The sequence below is a fragment of the Mytilus edulis genome, chromosome 13, assembly GCF_963676685.1.
Source record: "Mytilus edulis chromosome 13, xbMytEdul2.2, whole genome shotgun sequence".
NCBI classification, from domain to species: domain Eukaryota; kingdom Metazoa; phylum Mollusca; class Bivalvia; order Mytilida; family Mytilidae; genus Mytilus; species Mytilus edulis.
The window spans coordinates 50,889,233-50,911,137 of NC_092356.1; the positions used below are offsets into that span (position 1 = coordinate 50,889,233).

Sequence of the window (21,905 nt, forward strand, 5' to 3'; positions counted from 1 at the left end):
GTTAATTGCGAGTACTCTCAGGTCTGTAACTATTGGTTTTTGTTGTTGTTGGGATGCGCAAGTTCGCGGTCACGTCCACTTGTATTTTTGTCCAAGCCTTTTTCAACTGATTTTTATAGTTCGTTCTTATGTTGTACTGGTATACCACTGTCCCAATTAAGAAGAGCTAGGATCCCGCTAACATGTTTAACCCCGTTACATTATGTGTGTGTGTGCCTGTTCCAAGTCAGAAGTCTGTATTTCAGTGTTGTCGTTTGTTTATGTCTTGCATATTTGTTTTTTCGTTAATCTTTTGTACATAAATAAAGCCGTTAGTTTTTTCGTTTGAATTGTTTCACATTTATATTTCGGGGCATTTAATAGCTGACTACGTGGTATTGACTTTGCTCATTTTTAAAGCCCGTACGGTGACCGTCACTGATGAGTCTTATGTAGACAAAACGCGCGTCTGGCGTACTAAATTATAATCCTGGTACCTTTGATAACTATTTACACCACTGGGTCGATGCCACTGCTGGTGGACGTTTTGTCCCCGAGGGTATCACCAGCCCAGTAGTCAACACTTCGGTGTTGACATGAATATGAATAATGTGGTCATTTTTATAAATTTCCTGTTTACCAAACTTTGAAATTTTTGAAAAACTAAGGATTTTCTTATTCAAGGCATAGATTACCTTAGCCGTATTTGGCACAACTTTTTGGAATTTTGGATCCTCAATGCTCTTCAACTTTGTACTTGTTTGGCTTTATAAATATTTTGATATGACGTCACTGATGAGTCTTATGTAGACGAAACGCGCGTCTGGCGTACTAAATTATAATCCTGGTACCTTTACATGCTGTAGTTGTTAGTTTTTTTTGTCATTTTGGTCTCATTGGCAAGCATTCTTTTTTCATATATTAGCCTTCAATTATAAATTAGTCATATTTTTAGCTGATTTTGACCAGTTTGTGTCCCAACGTAAATTAATTCAAAATTCAGCTATAATCAATACTCAAAACAAACATATTATGATTTTGATTTTTTGTTTAAATCGTGTAATTACTAATATTTTGAAAAAGGTAAAACGTTAAAAAAATAGTGATACATAAAAAAAATAAAAAAAATAATAAAGACTATAACTTACATATTGTCCCTCTGTCGAAGATACTTCTTTCAAACACACTACAAATAGACCATCAAATCACTGATACATCATAATACACTTCATCAGCCACAATTACAGTGGTTACAATATCACTTGTTGTTTCAAGGATTTTAATAAAATCCCTGATTTTTCAAATTAACTGTAGCATATACGCGATCTCAATATTAAAACCATCTAACTTAATATGCATATAATCATTCTCTCAAAGCTAGGTTATCCGGGACAAATTCAAATAAGATGTCAAACTTAAAATTATGACAACACAAAATCATTACAAACATGATGCAGGAGTCTGTCTTATTTAGAAAAGATGGAATTTAAACCAACAGTTACGTTCTTTTACGTACAGTATATTCTATATTTAAAATCTGCATTTTTTGGCTGCAAAATTTCCTATATATCTTTCAGTTTATTTGTTGATCAAATGATTTAGAATCAGTAATAAGGGAACTATTCACGATTATGTTACAACAATGTGAAGTATAGTTGCGTGATATAGCGTAGACATTGTAAAAAGGTAAGTTTGAAAGAAAGCCCAGGCGATTTTTCAATTTTTGCTGCTAAAAACTTGCACAGGATATAGCATGAAAATTTCCAAGAGGTTACCAAAGACTTCCTTTACACAAATAGATTCGTCGTTTATTTTTTGTTATCCTATATCAATTCAAAAAAAAAAATCTGTCATTTTTAACACAATTCAGATATTCGTTTGTAACAAAAAATAGTGAAAACTTTGTTACTTTCATCATGAAGTAATTGATTTGTAGATAAAAATTCAATATTTCAGGAACAAAGTTAAGATAACAATAACTCTGAAAAGGTTAATTTTGAATTGTTTTCATTACACTATACAACATGTACAACCAAATTTGAAAATAGAGATGAGACAATGCTGAGAATTTAACGGTAAGAAATTGTAATTGAGAGAAATTAAAATTTTAAAACTGAACTTTTAGACTTTACAGTCTTTGGATGGTGTAAACTTTCAAATCGTGTACAGTATAATGGTGTATGGCATATGGTGCAATGGTAGAAGGTGTATGGTGCTTTGGTGTAAGAGGAATGATGTGATTGTGTAACGCATATATAGTGTGGTTATCAATGTTTAGAATTATGGAAAGTATTGAACTATATTTTTAATTGTATACATTAATTTACAATATTGTGATCACAATTCGTTTTCAAAATTAATAAATTATATTGAAGTCTCATGCTTTCATTGAAATTAAATCGCATTATGAGTAATTTTGGATGTTATATGTAGTTATATGTGTAAGGTGTATGGTGCAAAGGTGTTACGTGTATGGTGTAAAAGCACAGGTGAATGATGCAATTATGTTCGGTGAATTGTGTAATAGTGTATGGTGTGAGTAGGAAGTTTACACCAGCCAGAGACTATATCACACGGTTTTCTCTACATAAATAATGCAAACGATCAATATCATATATTTTAAACCAAAATATGAATTCTATGATTGTCCCTCAGCTGCAATACTTAGGTTCATATTTCCCGGTACAATCCTATGTAAAAATGGCTGAAATGCCATTAAGGAATCAAATGCCATAAAGTAGATGTTATATATTTTTATTGCAGTTAAGATTTAAATATATAATTTTTTCAGATTTCTTCTTCTAAAAAATGTATACGTAGAACAAAATTAAAGATCTCTTGTATCATATTGAAAAAAAAGATTGCATGGTGCTTAGGAAACCCTGTACTTACATTTGTAATAGGTAACATACACTTGCGTATTTATAGCGAAAATAATTGTAGTCACAGATATATCGTATTGGTCAACCTTTATTTAGAGGAGATAACTTTGACCCCTGACACTGCAGCCCATATAGCGTGAACATAATTTATCAATTTATATAATATGTAAACACCATACAATGAACAAAATGTATGATAAGTGAACAGAAATTGAATGGACAATTGGAAAGCTAAAACCATAATTTTTGTGACATTTTTTGCCTTTCTCGTGTGGCAATATCAAGAAATGGGTCAAAATATGACTCAGACTACTTGTTTCTATAACATTATTTAAGTGAACAGCACATTAAATGACTTGAAAGCACAAACAAATGGGGGTGCCTGAGTAACAGGACATCCTGAATATAACTGGAATCCAAATTAAAGAATTTTGGAATATATGTTTTTGTATTGATTAGGTTAAGTATTGATTAGGAATATGATTAAAACATCAAGTCGATCATTATGAATGGACAAATGCTACACATTAAAATATCGACTTCTGATGCAAGATAAAACAACAAGCATATCACAGATTGTGGAGATAAAAAAGTCGAGTATGTTGAGTGATAACATGTATTTTTTAATGAAGGAATACTTGTAATGACATAACATCTTGAACTTGTATCAGTGATTAATAATTTGGTAGCGAAAGTTTTGTTCAATTGTCTTTAATCGTTTCTACGTCACAAAATAATCCTAACGCTGTAGATATAACAAAATATAAATGATTATATTTCTTTCTGAGAAAACACATAATTTTATATATATATAAACATGTATATCTAATTTATTCTAAAAGGATACCTGTAATCATCAGGGTGCAGATGTGCATGATGTGATCATAGTCAGACCGAAACTTGGAAGTATATTGAATGTTATGTAACATTGGACCCAGTTCGCTACTTGATTTCTTAATTTGCATTGACTTCTTATTGTCTCTTTTATATTCTATGTTAGAACGTTTGTCATTTTTCTCTCTAGACCATAAAATGTCATCAGTTGATTTCTGTTAAAAATACAATTTTAAGAACATGAGAACTAAAACAAAACACAAAAACAAGACAGAGCTAAACAACTGTTCTATACAGTTTACTTAGTACAAGATACAAGTATGTTCAATTCCTACACATATTTCTCTTTTAATATTATTTAAAGCATTGATATTAACACACATCTTTTTCCATGTATTCACAATCATTTATGTACTTTATATTACGGAGGTAACAGATGAACGATCATAAAAATCAAAGAGCCAACAAGCACCTTATTCAAAACTATCAGTAATGAAATCTTGTTAAGAGTTATCAAAGTTACCAGGATTATAATTGAGTACGCCAGACGCGCTTAACTGCACGTATCTTAAAATTATGTTAAACGTATCGTAAACCTACATGTATAAGGGGTTATTTTCATAAATTGTGAATTTGATGGAGAGTTGTTTCATACCAGATCTTCCTATATCTACTCACCTTGAAGCAAATGTGAGGCATTTGGAAAATTGTCGATTTTGCAAATAGTGTTAGTCCGTCTGATGTCATCTTGCCATTTTCAAAGGATATGAGGATTGGTAAAACATCTCCTATGTCAGTGTTTGATCAGTCAAAAGACAATATAATATTAGTTCAAATTAAACGACAATAATGACACATTCCTAGTTGTATTCAATACTTAGGTACTTTTGATACATCGGATAGATACAGTTTAACAGGAGACATGTCATTATATAATTTAATTTTGTTTTTATGCGGAAGATGATCATTCCGGCATCTGTCAGAATGTTAGAAAATCCAACACCAAATACAAAAATTGGAGTGCATATCTTTATAACAAATCCCCGATAAAGGAAAGTTCTGAACAAAGAATCATTGATAAGAAAAAATAACATATATGTGTTACAATGAAAAACGAAACGATAGCGTATATCAATTTACACATAACAACAACGACTCAGTTATAGGTCAATTGCAAAGCTTGGATAATTGGAAAACTGATGTGTTATCTATATAGCTACGACACAGATACTTGATAACATTTAACCAAATCACGATGATCATATAAAACTGTTAAAAAGATAACTGTAAATCATATATTTTACTTTTTAAATGTAAACATGCTACCCTGATATCGTTTTTGTTTTTTGTATATCGAAACTTTCTAAAAAACCGTACGTTTTTGCGTTTGCTTAAAGTAATTAATCATGCCAATGTCGTCGTCAGTGTTTCGATTTCTTGGTATTGTAAATCCTTTTTCTTTTAGTTTCTAAAAAATAAATAAAAATTTAGACTAGAATTTTATTTTATCAACATTTACTCCGACATTGCACTTCAAGAGTGGGGCATTTGTTTAGCTGTTCCGTGAAAACAAATATCATCATGAACTTTTTTACATGTACTGTCGTTGATTTGTTGAGAGTTCAGGATAAGATCAATCTATTAAATATATAACCTGATTTAACAGTTTATAGCAAATAAACATAGCTTTCGTCTTATAAACATTTTTTTTTGCAATTTATTTGTCATCACACCAGCAAAAAAACCTCAAAAACCGTGTTCATGAGGGGTTTAAAAATGCTCAGTTACTAGCTGAATACACCTGACAAATCTTGATCATCTGGTAGCATTCAAATTTCAAACCCATAGACCTGATCATCAAACCGCAGAACTAACATATTCTACGAATTCTAAAATCTCTTCTCGTCCTAAAAATTCAAGTGATCTAATCCACATAACGTTTTATACAAAAGATGGTTTCAATCAGACCTAATGAAAATGGCCCGAGTTAAAAAGTATTTAAACAATTGTATAAGATTGATCATATTGAAAACAGTTTGATGTTTTAAAGGTTTGAATCAATTATTTAGATATCATATGATTATGTTTTTATGTTTTTTTGGTATTTGGAAAAATATGGATTAAACGTACCTCAACCATTTTGCGTTCTGTTTTGGCATGGATATAAGACTTCTTCGTAGAATCACTTTCAAACAAAACTGTCTGTCCCACAATATGGCAAGGTAGTTTACTCTTATCTGAAATATCATAATAAAAACTTATTACAAATAAAACGATTAAAACACTCTCAATATTAATGGTAAAACGAACAAGTGTTTGTGCAGTGATCAACAAGATAAGTTAAATACCAATCAGAAGAAAAAGAAAATAACAATATAGGCTAAAAGCGAAACAAAGTTGCATTAAAAATTGATACAAAACAAGTAAAAAAAACATAAAAGGGAAAAGAAAAAAATCTAATCAAAAAGGAATGTGATACAAATGAGTTTTTAGCTGAGAATTAAAACATTCTAAGGATTAGCGCGGCATTGTCGTAAGGGCATACGATAAAGTTACAAGGGAAAATAGGGTGGGGATTTGGGGGAGGGGGAAGAGGTGGTTGATGAAGATGCCAACGTAATGTATTTTTGCGACGTCAAACTATGACATATAGGGAAACAAATTAGTTTTCGACTGATTTTTATCATTCAAACTTAATTAACTTGAAAACGAGTTCACGGCCCCCTTTTTTTCTAAGTGCCTTTTGATTTGATTAAATAAGAAGAAAATGTGTGCAAATTTTCATGAAAACTTTAATAGTGTAATTTTTTAAAATTTGATAAATAGACAGCAAAACATGTTGTTTTTGATACATTCGTGAACATCTGATAAATATGAGTTATTTATCATAAACAAATTGCCAAAGTTTAAAAGACATTCATTTAAAACATAATTTATAAATACACGTTGTAATTTAAAAAGCAGCTTGTGTTAATTAATATTTTAAAACAAAAAAAATATTCATTTCTGGAGAAAGGAAAATTACGCCCACAAATTCGAATTTTGAGCAAATATGTGAAATTTTGACCTCACTTTACTCAAAAAGTAGCAAATGAAGGTATATCTTTTTATCACATATTTGACGTAATCAGGCAAAAAATAGTCGACGTGCAAATTGTCAGCAAAATGTATCGTATGCCCTCAAACTGTTCGGAAGATTGTTCCATAGAGATGCCGCTGCCCAATCAAATTGTTTTTAGCCGTACGTCTTCGTCCTGACTTTTGGAACGATAGGTAGTTTTGTAGAACTCGAACGCAGAGATCGATTTGGCACGTGTCAATTGAATATTTGTAGGCAGAGCCAATGTCATTCAAAGCGGAGTACACATACGTGATTGTTTTGTATTGTTGTCTCTTTTAGACGAAATCAGCAAGTATCGGTATAACATGTTTATGTTTTCTTGTCCTGGTGATAAGACGAGCTGCTGCATTTTGTATTTTATTTGTAATCTGTACATCGTAGTCACGGTGATACGGTCAGCAGAATATTCCAATTATCAAGTCTCGATCTTACTAGACTGTTCACTAGTGTCTTGTAAGTGGTTGTTGTTTTAAAGCTGCGAATGCATCAAATACTTTTCATTTGAAAATGACAAGATTTTACTTTTGCTTAAACTTGTTGTTTTATCATAAGATGTTGACCAATGTTTGTCACGCAGCATACTCTACTTATTACATAATGGCCAACTTTAAGTTCGAAATTTTGTACACTTGCCTAAAGATATTTTGGTGTAATCAAGTTTTGAAAATAGTTCTCCGAAGTTGTCTAGCGGCTTGATAACCATGCACAGTTGTGTATCCTCCGCATATCAGTGATATGTCATACCATGACGACGGTACATTTCACTTATTGTCTTCGAGAAAAGAGTGTACAATTTCGGTCTAGCACGGAACATTGTGGAACACCGAATTCAAGATAACATGATGTTGTTGTTCCAATCACCATACGCTGAAGCCTATCCACTTTTGATATTAATAAGAACATCAAAATCGTATTAACAAATTATTATCAACCCCTTGTGTGTTACTCATTATATCAATGACCTCGAAATTAAAATCCTTATTGGTCGATACTAATTAATTGTAGCCTTATGCTATCGATTTATGATCAACTAATTAAAAAGTTGCAGCAACCTTTTAAAACTTAAATATCAGCAATCAAACCTATAGAAATGTGAAATTACACATGCGTGATTTTGGCAACGGACTAAGCTTGATAACACATTTATATCTATCTTAAAACAAGAAGTAAAACTGATATATACGTCACATTTTTGGACTCCAAACGTGGCACCCGTTGTATTGTTCTAATAAGTACCAACCCGATCGAAAAATAATTGAATATATGTGTGTATTTACTGACTTAATGTGGAGTGGGTCAGTAAACATGGTAATTGAAGTTGACACCTACTATACTCCTGTGTTAAGTCAAATATATATGTGTAGGCACACACATAATGATAAAAAGATCCAAGACCAAAGGATAACAACATAACGTCCATTTAAACGATTGCCTGCAAGCTATGTTGTAGTTACCTGTTTGTTTATATTTTGGCCTTGCCTTATTTCATAGATTATGTTGGTAAATGAAATATCATATGCAATGATCTCCAGTAGTTCAGTAGTTTGTAATGAAATACTACATTTGAAAAAACATTGCATGACCTTACTTGCAAATTCCATGATTTCATACATAAATTTCATCTTTCCATCATCTGTGTCTTCTTCGTGATCAAATATTAGATACAAGGATGGTGGTCTCTTGTCCTGTTTAGGATGTAAAATAAACAATTAATTCCTTAAATTCGGTTATGAACGTTGAAAGTTTGAAAAAGAAAAAAAAACCGAATGGTTTAATCTTAGCTAAAGCATAATCTATACTTGAAACTAAATACAGAGTATCATGAATTGTCCTCTGAGGCATACTAAAGTCGTATTAAATATAAACGATTTAATGTCAAGTTAATCAGAATTAGAATTTCTAAAAGTGTTTACACATCCTGGAGGTTTCTGCGGGTCAAAACAATTGGTACATGCCAGTATTGTTCGATATAAATATGTGCAAATGATAATTAATAGGGCCTAAATTTAGATAAACAGCTTGCTTTAGAATATATTGATTACGATTGGTTTGGGGTTTATGTAATTTTACGTTATATAAGTACTCTTTCGTTTACCCAAACGTTTATCGTATACAGTTACGACATTGCCTTTATTGTACAAATATCAAACGTGAACGTTTTCAAGACATGCACACTATTCGCATGTAACACAATACACCCGTGGTCAAATGATCTTTCTTCTTGTGAAACACATACCAGTTCTATGAATGCGTGTTTTCATTGAAACATGTAATAAAACCTGTGTGTGTGTGTGTGGGTGTAAAAGTTAGAAAATACAACAGTTTTATAACTGTTTAAAGATGAGAGGGACTTTTATCATGTGTACTCTAACAGATCCTTGGATTTATTAGTAATAATATCCATATCTGATTCACGTATCCCCTAGAATGGGTAGTTTTACAATTACTTGAAGTCTTGCTTTCATTACTCACACAATTAGTTTTGAATTATTAAAAACTGGTTACGTGGACACGTGGAAGATCAAGCAACTTAACGTTGTGTGTAAGGAGATGTATGTAATGTCTACATTCAATACAATAATGGAAAATCTAGTGATTCATCTAACGTTATAAATCTAGAAATTGCCGGATTTTTATTAAGAATGAATTTTGAAATATACATGTGGAAAACATATAGAATTTTTACACGCATCAAGAATGAAATAAATGAACATTTTTATAGTTCGTTCTTATGTTGTACTGTTATACCACCATGTTAGGGGACGGTTGGGATCCCGCTAACATGTTTAACCCCGCCACATTATTTGTGTATGTGCATGTCCCAAGTCAGGAGCCTGTAATTCAGTGGTTGTCGTTTGTTTTTGTGTTACACATTTGTTATTCGTTTATTTTTTTACATATATAAGGCCGTTAGTTTTCTTGTTTGAATTGTTTTACATTGTCTTATCGGGGTCTTTTATAGCTGACTATGCAGTATGGGCTTTGCTCAGTGTTGAAGGCCGTACGGTGACCTATAGCTGTTAATGTCTGTGTCATTTTGGTCTTTTGTGGATAGTTGTCCCATTGGCAATCATACCACATCTTCTTTTTTATATGACAAACTTCCAAAGAAGGCAGTGATGTTTCTTTTATATATATATATATATTTGATATGATATATATATATTCTATGCGAACAAGATATTCTTTTATGCAATTATTGGAATATGTTAGTATATCACTTTTTTACTGATATTTTAAATAAAACATCGTTTGAGGCATACACTTAAATGGATGAGTGGGAATCAAAAGATTCATTTAATCATTCTTTTTTAATCTTAAGTGTGATTTAAATGGCGAGACTCAAAACAAAATGAAATATTTTACAATCGTTCATATAGCAAACAGTGACTTTTTTTTATAATTTGTAGACGACTCCATGAAAGTTTATCAGATGTTTATACATGTTTTGGTTTCAGAATAAAAGAAAACAAAAAAGATATTTGAACACTTAGAGCTTTATAAACCAAACATGTCAAACATGACACTGTGCATTCCAAGAAATTTCGTAGGAGGTTTGTCTTTGAATATATCTATATGTTTTATTTCTTTTATGTTAAGAGAAGTGGTACTTTTAAACAACTGGTCTAAATATTTTGTGTTTAAGACAATATGCTTTAACTTGAGTATATATTGAGTACTAAAATGTATGTGTTCGATAGTACAATGTATGTTTTATTAGATGTTCTATTAAAACTCATACATGTATTACATGAAATTAAAAACTAGAGGCTCTAAAGAGCCTGTGTCGCTCACCTTGGTATATGTGAATATTAAACAAAAGAAGCAGATAGATTCATGACAAAATTGTGTTTTGGTGATGGTGATTTGTTTGTACATCTTACTTTACTGAACATTCTTGCTGCTTACAATTATCGCTATCTATAATGAACTTGGCCCAGTAGTTTCAGTGGAAAATGTTAGTAAAATATACAAATTTTATGAAAATTGTTAAAAATTGACTTTAAAGGACAATAACTCCTTAGGGGGTCAATTGACCGTTTCAGTCATGTTGACTTATTTGTAAATCTTACTTTCCTGAACATTATTGCTGTTTACAGGTTATCTCTATAATAGTATTAAAGATAATAACCAAAAAAACTGCAAAATTTCCTTAAACTTACCAATTTAGGGGCAGCAACCCAACAACGGGTTGTCCGATTCATCTGGAAATTTAAGGGCAGATAGATCTTGACCTGATAAATAATTTCACCCCAGTCAGATTTGCTCTAAATGCTTTGGTTTTTGAGTTAAAAGCCAAAAACTGCATTTTACCCCTATGTTCTATTTTTAGCCATGGCGGCCATCTTGGTTGGATGGCCGGGTCACCGGACACATTTGTTAAACTTAATACCCCGAAAATGATTGTGGCCAAGTTTGGATTATTTTAACCCAGTCGTTTCAGGGGAGAAGATTTTTGTAAAAGAAAACTAAGATTTATGAAAAATTGTTAAAAATTGACTATAAAGGGCAATAACTCCTAAAGGGGTCAACTGACCATTTCGGTCATGTTGACTTATTTGTTAAACTTACTTGTCAGATTTGCTCTAAATGCTTTGGTTTTTGAGTTATAAGCCAAAAACTGCATTTTACCGCTATGTTCTATTTTTAGCCATGGCGTCCATCTTGGTTGGTTGGCCGGGTTACCGGACACATTTTTTAAACTAGATACCCCAATGATGATTGTGGTAAAGTTTGGTTTAATTTGGCCCAGTAGTTTCAGAGGAGAAGATTTTTGTAAAAGTTAACGACGCCGGACGCCGGACGCCGGACGCTGGACGCAAAGTGATGGGAAAAGCTCACTTGGCCCTTTGGGCCAGGTGAGCTAAAAAAAAGATTTTCCAATAATTCCTTTTTTGAAATTTACCACAACAATTATGTATATCCAATGAATGTACATAGCGCTTTTACAATCATTAGGATCAGCTATCAAATTGATATGACCTTGTTTGTACGTCCCTTTACCTTACCAAGAAAATAACAGTTAATTTTAGACAAACATAAAACAAAATTTAGCTGTATTATACCTCCGCCATACTAAGCTTATTTCAGTAGGTTATGTTTTGCAAATATATCCTAAGGACTGCAACACTCCATCAGTTGAATATTTATTCTGCAAGTTCTTTATCAATCAATCTATAATAAATAGAAATACGAAGATCAAAACATTAAGTATAGCCTATTCATGACATCATTTTTAATTGATTTTCTAACAAGCTATTGATCTATTATCATAGTTTGATGTGTTTGCGCTTAAAGTTTTTTGCCATTTGAATAAGGACTTGTTGTTTTGAAATGTCCCAAAATAAGGAGTAATTTTACTTTCTTCACTAATCTTGTGTGTTTTTTTTCCCGTAACAGTTGTGGACTGTGGCATTTTTGTTTACTTGAGTTTCAACACTATAACCTTTTAGAATTATATTGAACTTGGATTTGAATATACTAGAGGCTCCAAACTACAATATTAAAAAAACATATAAACGTGTGATTCATATTTTATCACATACCACATTCTCTTGCCAAAAAAAAAAACAACCCAAAAAACCACGAATTGTAAGTATGCATTGCTTTTAACAAAGATGGATTTGCACTGATATGTTTTATAAAATACATTACAAAGACGCTGTAGAAAATATAATTATATGATCGGAAAACGAAACACAAAATCAAATGAGGCAGTCAATAATTATATGTCATGCCATAGTCATTACGGACCATGTTCAACATGCTTCATTAAATAATACAAACGCCATAATATCTTTTATTTTACTACATTTATTGCTTACTAGTACAATGTGGATTTCAGGAACAATAAGTTGCTTACGTGCATGCAAACTAATCTAGTGTTGAAAATTGTCGCATTAGCTTATCACATTAAAACGTCGTGATAAATGATTGTGCCTAAATACGATATTACGTTTTTTAACAGGAATAAACAAAAATGATAAATTTTAACTAATTGTTGTTTCTTTTCACTACATGTGCATGTTTATCCACAAAAACACACTTAATTTCCGGAGGGTATCACCTGTCATGTAACCATTACAGGGTTATTGTTATTAAAACACTGATATTGTTTGATGAATATTGATGACATTATTTTAAATCATGGACTATATCTCTCCCATGCAAAGCTCTGGTCAGAATTTGGTTATACTTCAGGTACTGATTGGTTTAATTTGGTCTTTGGCCTTTGAATTATATTTTGAATTTTAAAATTATTTGTTCTTCAGTATAACCAAAGAAAGCACAAAGGTGTCAGTATTCACCTCAGAAACTTACAAAACCTTTGAATAGACTTATTAAGAAGGAATATAATTACGATACTGTTGTCAAGTCATTAAAGATTGCATACTTTGGCGTTAATATTGAGTCACTGATAAGGTCTTTGCATCGGAACAAAACACATTTATTCTAAAAACAGTTGTTGGCATGACACGGGTTATGTTCTTCTCATATATGTTATGATGGTATGATACTAAACCCCTAACGGGAAGGATTGTGCCTGATGTTCATATGATGAAATCATAATCTTTTAGTCAGTTTAATTGAAGTCTGGAGCTGGCATGTCAGTTAACTGCTAGTAGTCTGTTGTTATTTATGTTTTATTGTCATTTTGTTTATTTTCTTTGGTTACATCTTCTGACATCAGACTCGGACTTCTCTTGAACTGAATTTTAATGTGCGTATTGTTATGCGTTTACTTTTCTACATTGGTTAGAGGTATAGGGGGAGGGTTGAGATCTCACAAACATGTTTAACCCCGCCGCATTTTTGCGCCTGTCCCAAGTGAGGAGCCTCTGGCCTTTGTTAGTCTTGTATTATTTTAATTTTAGTTTCTTGTGTACAATTTGGAAATTAGTATGGTGTTCATTATCACTGGACTAGTATATATTTGTTAAGGGGCCAGCTGAAGGACGCCTCCGGGTGCGGGAATTTCTCGCTACATTGAAGACCTGTTGGTGACCCTCTGCTGTTGTTTTTTATTTGGTCGGGTTGTTGTCTCTTTGACACATTCCCCATTTCCATTCTCAATTTTATTAATTGTCAAAATGCACATCTGGTGTCGGATATTTATTTGAATCTTTATTTAAGTATACTTTATGTAGTTGTAAGATAAAAGTGAAAGAACTAGTATTTCCCTAAACATATTTTATGCATCAACATACAGAAACTATTTAAGTATTAAAAACATTATATGCACAGTCAGCAATATATGAGCAATTTTAGAATTGTTTAGTTGGTTAATCGGTTAAAACATTATGCGTGATACAAATAATTATGAAACTATCAGTTAAATCACAGATCAAGCGATTATTCTGGTATTTAAATATTTAAACAATATATTGAAACTATCCTGGCTGTCATGTTACCTTATCGCAGTAAACAAACACGAAAAAGAAATACTTCCAAAAGCAGCGAAACAATTACGATATAATTTTAAAAAGAAGATGTGGTATGATTGCCAATGAGACAACTGTCCACAAGAGACCAAAATGACACAGAAATTAACAACTATAGGTCATCGTACGACCTTTAACAATGAGCAAAGCCCATACCGCTAATGAATATGAACATACCCTCGAGAACTTTAAGATACGTATAATTAGTTGTAAATTATGATAATTCAAAGTGCTATCAAATGCGACAAATCGAAACGCTTAGTAAATAAAGGCAACAGAAGTATACCGCTGTTCAAAAGTCTTTAATCGATAGTGAGAAAACGAATTTTGGTTACAAACAAAAACTGAAGTAAACACATCAATTGTAAGAGGAAAACAACGACACAATAGAAACACTAAAGTGCAACAAAAAACACAAAAAAACAGCAGAACAACACCAATGCAACACACACAAACTCGAACTATAAGTAAATCTTTTACATGTATTATCATTTATTACTCTCATATAATCAATTGCCAACTCCTCGTAAGTTTCTGAGTTAACAATGCTATATGATGCTTAAGACATAACTAATTACACTGTATCAAAGTAAAAAGCTGAAAAGTGCGTTTCTTACAGTTATATGACACTAACAATGACTCAAATATGCTACCACAGATCTACATTGATTTGTCAACCATAACAGCTGCAGAGATTTTAGATAAAAGAAGATACCAAATAATTATAGACTTTATAGAAATAAGGCATGTAGCAATTTAAAAAGACACTTGGCATTCACACATTAAGACCTTTACGTTTTTATAAATCTTACCGTTAACATGATGACATGTTTTCCTTTCGATAATTATTTATTTTTAAAACAAAACTGTTTTCCTATACGGAACGGACATACATCTGATATGAATAATTTTGCAAATGTCAGTGTTTCTCAGGAAAAGCTAAACATAAATGTATGACAAATTGGACAATATTCTGTTTCTTGTTTAGATAAAAGATACCAAATAATTATAGACTTTATAGAAATAAGGCATGTAGCAATTTAAAAAGACACTTGGCATTCACACATTAAGACCTTTACGTTTTCATAAATCTTACCGTTAACATGATGACATGTTTTGCTTTCGATAATTATTTATTTTCAAAACAAAACTGTTTTCCTATACGGAACGGACATACATCTGATATGAATAATTTTGCAAATGGCAGTGTTTCTCAGGAAAAGCTAAACATAAATGTATGACAAATTGGACAATATTCGGTTTCTTGTTAACAATTCCCACTTTCTAATTGCTTCCAAACAACACCATGCATAATCAAACCATTATTTAGTGTATATAAAACTATAGAAGTCCCCAAAATGACGAACATTACACAATTCAAACAAATTGTTCTTAACCCTCTCCTAAACCGGGACAGAAGTGTGCCGCATACCATCATTAAACCAGATTTTAAAAATCAATTGGAATTAGTTGACTCTTCATCGACCGACACAAAACACAAAAACATTTACTAGATAATGACTAATCACTGCAAGCAAAACCAATGCAAGTTATTACTAATAAACAATCTAGGTCTCCAATATAATGTATACGTAAACAAAGCTGTTACAATTAGATTGAATTTTGTTTACAGACGTTATAAATATTCACAGAATTGTATGAATGGGACGTTTGACTGTAAGTTTAAATAGCTGTACTTGTTTTTTGTATCTGTATATTTGTATCTAATAGTCAACAAAATCCAAACGATCTTTTAAAATTTTGTATAGATAATCTTTTTGATTTTTTTTCGTTCTGGCCTGTCATGTTTTTGTTTTAACATCTTATCAAAAAGTAATATTCAATAGTGGGAAGACCTTAATATAATACAATAGGAAGGACTTAGATCTATCAAATAGAAGATGGTATATTTCAAATTATGTTAGTTCATATTGAAAAATGCTTTTTAATGTGCCACCAAAGGGGTTTCTGAGTACATTTTAAAGTACCATAAGGGTACAAATATTTGTGCACAGGATGGATTTTTGTTGCATGATTACATAAGTTGTTTTTCGTTTCCCAATTTCAAGTTTTCGCATTCTGATACTTTCATTTTCTGCTGAAATCACACATTTCCGTGTGATTTTTAAACAGTAAGCAACGTTTTATTCTTATAAAATAACGATTTTTTTACCTTTCATCAGAACACCAAAAGTTGACTTAAGAATTTATCGGACTTCAAATACTATGACTTCAATAACAAAAGTGTGTTGCTGTATAATAACAATAAATGCATACACATTATTCATACAAGTATTCAAGTGTTGGAAAATGTGTCAAATGTACTGAGAATTAAGTTAATTAGCGGTAGTTATCCAACGAAACAGAGAAACAATGACACATAGAGGTCAACACTGGAAATTCATAGCAAACTTTTATCGGGATTATGCGAGAAATGATTCTCTTCAGCTTTTACATTCATTTAACATTGGCATCTTTTTTTCTAAAAACAAAGAAAACACTGATAAAATTTATGACGATTTTCAAGAAGTGTTTTTTGTACTTTTCGTCATAAAGTTTTTAAAAGTAGGGATGAGGAATGTAATGTCGCTGAGAAAGGATACTTAAACGAGCTGAATTTATAAAACAATATAGATTTTCATGAATGATTTAATGATGTCTTGTGATGAAAATTTTAACAAATGAATCACATTAAATTTTAGTTGTCGATTTAAAATATTTTTATCATCTAATGACAAATTTAAAAGTTAAATCACAAAAAGATTATCTCTGATGAAAATTCAAAACAGAAAGTTCGTAATCACATGACAAAATCCGAAGCTCAAACACATCTAACGAACATCAACTATAATATTCCTGACTTGGTACAGGCAATTTCCTATGTATAACATAGTTGATTGAACCTGGTTTTATAGCCAGCTAAACCTCTCATTTGCAGGACAGTCGCATCAAATTCCATTATATTGACAGCGATGCGTGAACAAAAAACCCCGGACATAATAGGTAAAAATTTTAAAATACAACAGTCAACATTGTGTTATAAAAAGTAAAATCACAAAAATACTGAAAATCAATTCGGAAAGTCTATAATCACATGGCAAAAACAAATAACAAAACACATCAAAAACGAATGGACAAGAACTGTCACATTCCTGACTTAGTACAGGCATTTTCAAATGTAGAAAATGGTGGATTAAACCTGGTTTTATAGTGCTTACCCTCTCACTTTGATGACAGTCTCATCAAATTTCGTTATATTTACAATGATGCGTTAACTAAACAGACACAATAAATAAAATAGTCAAAATATGGGTACTGTAGTCATCATCGTGTAACAATTTAAAAAGGAACATTTTAACAGTAATGACTAAATAAAATCCATACACATATGTAACAAAGAAGCGCAAAATGGCATGTAGACCAAGCATATTAGCAAACAAAAAACACAAACTAAAAACCCACAAATTTACCATAAAACAACAACACAATGACGGGATGTATAAGTATAGTGCCTCTTACGTCATATATGTAACAAAGAAACTTAAAAAGGTATATAGACAAAGCACATAGTAAATTTCATGTTACATTTATATATATTTAGTCTCTATAGCACGATAAGGTAGCAACAGTTAAGTTCTTGCGTTCTTAAAGGAATTCATGACGTTGTTTTTTAATTGATATTTCATTATTAATTAATCAAATACTAATGATTATCTTAATTGGTTGTAAAGGCTCACTCAACACCTAGTTTTAAACAATATATATTGAAGATTTTGAACAAAATCCAAATGATCGTCTGTTTGATATTATTTGTTATCATGATTGTAATGAAAAATTTAACGGACAAATAAAATGTTTAATTATAGCAAATACAACACCGTTATTGCGTTCATGTGTTCTTGACACATTTTAAGATATTATCTATTCATGTTAGGTACTTTATTGCTAAAACGTGTTGAATTGGAATTGTGCGTTGTCCCGAATAAAATGAGGTTTTATATAATATACGGCTGTCCAACATGAATAGAAAATTGTAGTAATTACTTTTTTTTTTTAATTTTCCAAATTATGTTATTCATGTATTGATACATTAAATACTCTTGTTTATCTTTAATTTTGAATTCAAAGTAAAAGTGTGAGTTATTGTCTCTTAAAATACAGATTAGATGACTACAATCTATATGCCTAAGACTGCTAACACATTTGATAGATGTATGTTAAAGAAAATCCACGTTCACTTACTTATAGTAAAGCCTTGCTTTTTAAAAATATTGAACATGATAAGCTTTTCTTTTTGAATTTGATGTATATTTTATTGATGTTGCCATTTTAACTCCTTTCTGGTTTTGCTTTTGATAAAAACAATGTATGCATTGAAATAGATGGAACCAACATCATTGCCAGCCATAACAAGACAATAAAAATCCGTGAATGCGTAATATACACTTTAATTCTTGATAAATCAATATTTTCTTGTATTTGTTTTCCAGGTTATTGGGATAGATGAGTGTTTTTTTCTCTCCAAAAATTCACCATCAATTTATATCAGGATGGTGATATTCTCTCTTCATTGTACATGTTATCGGGAATTTAATACAATAACGTCAGAAATTGATTTCAATTATTTTTCTTACCACATACAATATCAATATCTATTTTGTAAGCCAAAAAATGTATTTAGATATCCGTTCAACTGATGAGTTTCGCAACAATTAATATGGAATTAGAATCAAAATTCAGAACAGAACACATAAAGTACAACCGAAAAGACTTGTACGAATAGTATGAAATATGTTTGTTTGACCCAATAAATATGACAAATATTTAAAACAGAACCTGAAAATTAAAAGTAATTATATTTATCTAGTAAAGGACTTACATTTTCTTCGCTACTTTTTTCATACTCATTGAACATTGTACACAATATTTATGTTAGACCTTAATTGTTAAAAGGAAATGATGAATGGTAAAATACGAAGAATTGTAATTCCGCCAAAGTATCGAACACAATTGTTAAGATTAAATGATGCATGGTAACTTGGGTAAAATTTTAGTCCGCTAAATGTGTTTAAAACTGTTGTTTAAGAAACTAGCCTTATACTTAACTGTATTGAAAATAGCTAATTATAATTAACCTGCAAAATTTAGTATTTTTTTCAGTCTTGTTTTTTATATACCTCAATAAATGTAGTCTTTTATAAATCATAACAATGGACACTAATGATACCCATATTCTGTTCTAATAAACATTCGTCGTTCTAATCGGGGGGAATAATTTGTTCTCCAAGTTCAAATTCAAAATCGGTAAAAAGTACAGGGAGCAGGAGGAGCAGCAGCAAGAGGAGGAGGAGGAGGAGGAGCAACACTGGATCAAAAGATGTCAACTATTTATCAATTAAAAATAAGATTCCAGCAATATGAAAGCGAATTTTATTCATACACCTGTTGAAATTAGAAAACAATCAAAAGTTAATATAAACATAACATATTGCAATCGGGTCTCCTATAAAGTATTTGGTGATTAGAAAAATTCACATATTTTCGAGTAACCGAATATCTTTCGAAACACTCTGATAGTGTCTGATGTTTACTGAACTACACCTCTGATTCTGAAAATGAAATATTTTTGTTCAAATACGATGTAATACAAAACGGGTACTAAATATTAAGGAATCAAATATATTTTATACGGGGTATATATCTCCCAATTGATACGATATTCCCGTGCTTGCATTTCCTATCATGATTTTCTTGATAGAGGGTTACTGCTCACAAGGAAGCTATTAAACCAAGAGTTCCAAATGGTGAAGTTGAAATCATCCCTTCGTAAATTTTACGGACGCCATCACAAGTTGGTTGACCGTTATGGAATAACCGTTTCACAAATGATATCGGATATGTTCCTTACGTCGTAACTACAATCCCCTTCCCTTTCATGAATGTGACCTACCGAATTAGACTATTTACCGGATTTGTAATCACATAAGCAACACGACGGGTGCCACATGTGGAGCAGGATCTGCTTACCCTTCCGGAGCACCTGAGATCACCCCTAGTTTTTGGTGGGGTTCGTGTTGTTTATTCTTTAGTTTTCTATGTTGTGTCGTGTGTGCTATTGTTTTTCTGTTTGTGTTTTTCATTTTTAGCCATGGCGTTGTCAGTTTGTTTTATATTTATGAGTTTGACTGTCCCTTTGGTATCTTTCGTCCCTCTTTTAGGTATAATGCCTTCAAAATGACGAAAGATGAATGGTAATGGATATATTTTTTTCAAAAAAATGTAACAAAATTTGCATAGAAGTTATTTAATAATATCATGTAAGAAATTTTACGGAAACACGCTATTTCAGAAATGCAGATAAAACGTTGAAAGAAATTGAAATTGCAAGACGGAGCAATATCACATCAAAACGAGGTACATTTACAAATGAGTCTCCTAGTGTTGATATATAATCGAATAAAATTTTCAATTCAATTTTACCGAATAACTTAAGGGTGATCTTGGCATATCAATTTGGAAATCCAACTCATATTTGATGATCTTACCCTGGGGGATACATTTGAGACGACGTATGTACTAATAATGTTCATATGTTATAAATTCAGGACATGTAAAAGGTATCTTTTGAAACCTCGTAACAAGAAAAATATTCTTTCTACAACGTGAAACTTTTCTTTTTTCTAATTATGTTTGTCCTGTCTCTAGTTTCCTTTTCCTCCATCTGTTTATAGTCTGATCGGGGTTTCTGTCTAAAATTAACTATGTACGGAATTGATGCTTAAATGCTTATATCATTAATCACGATACAGGTATAAAGTCAAAATCACATATATTAGCTAATTGTCCGTTAAAGGGGGGGGGGGTATTTCTATATATCTACCCGCCACCATACATGGAGAACAAGTCCAGATCGCCTTGAAATGTCTATTATAACAGTACATGCTCTAATGATATAAATGAAAAAAGCTATACTTCTTTTTGTGAATGGTATACGAGGCAGTTTAAATTGAGTTAAATATATGGCCTCTCAAATACCGTTTCGATCAATAACATCCCTGAAGAACCATTAGTTGTCGCGGATATGGTGTAAACATGTTTGCATCTGTTTATTGGTTTCTGTTAAGTATTAAAAGTTATTAAGAACAATGTTGAATGTAGTGATCAATTGTCTTTTTCAGTCGGCAATGACAGTCATTACGGTTAACGAACATCCGCTGCTCGACATGTTAGTCACATGCGTTATATTTAAATATACTTTTTTTGTGTTGATCTTTTGGAAATGTTGTTTGTGATCGATGTTTTCAGACCATTATACCAAGAAATTGTTTTACATGAAGAAGTGTGTAAGCTTTATTTTATTTTGTTCGCAAATGCTGGCAACTGTTCACTTAAATCGTATCTGTTTAGTTTGTGTGTCGTGGAACATAATCAAATTAAATTTGAAATCTACCTTATATTCAAAAGATATAATTATGTTTTATCAACAGTATTAATTTGTCAATCATCAATCAATCATACATAAACCAAATAAAGGCCTGGTAATGATCTGATATCATCCGTTTGTCCTTTATTAAGAATTATACACATTTCTTTTGAACACATTTCGGTATATCTGTTTAACCATTTTGATATGGTTCAAAAACTTCC

The 21,905-nt window shown here is 31.4% G+C and overlaps 1 protein-coding gene across 1 annotated transcript in view; it reads right to left on the reverse strand.

Moving 5' to 3' along the window:
- LOC139501741 (transient receptor potential cation channel subfamily M member 2-like) overlaps nucleotides 1-19,270 on the reverse strand; it is a 59,872-nt gene extending 40,602 nt beyond the window's left edge. Inside the window, exons 1-8 of the mRNA XM_071290886.1 lie at nucleotides 19,138-19,270; nucleotides 11,883-11,991; nucleotides 8,405-8,501; nucleotides 5,826-5,932; nucleotides 5,073-5,163; nucleotides 4,374-4,483; nucleotides 3,709-3,910; nucleotides 1,128-1,165 (exon numbers count right to left, since the gene is read on the reverse strand). Of these exons, the coding sequence (XP_071146987.1) occupies nucleotides 1,128-1,165; nucleotides 3,709-3,910; nucleotides 4,374-4,483; nucleotides 5,073-5,163; nucleotides 5,826-5,932; nucleotides 8,405-8,501; nucleotides 11,883-11,891 (654 nt within the window). The 5' untranslated portion in view covers nucleotides 11,892-11,991; nucleotides 19,138-19,270. The remainder of the gene's footprint in view (nucleotides 1-1,127; nucleotides 1,166-3,708; nucleotides 3,911-4,373; nucleotides 4,484-5,072; nucleotides 5,164-5,825; nucleotides 5,933-8,404; nucleotides 8,502-11,882; nucleotides 11,992-19,137) is intronic.
- Between the last annotated feature and the right edge of the window lie 2,635 nt (nucleotides 19,271-21,905).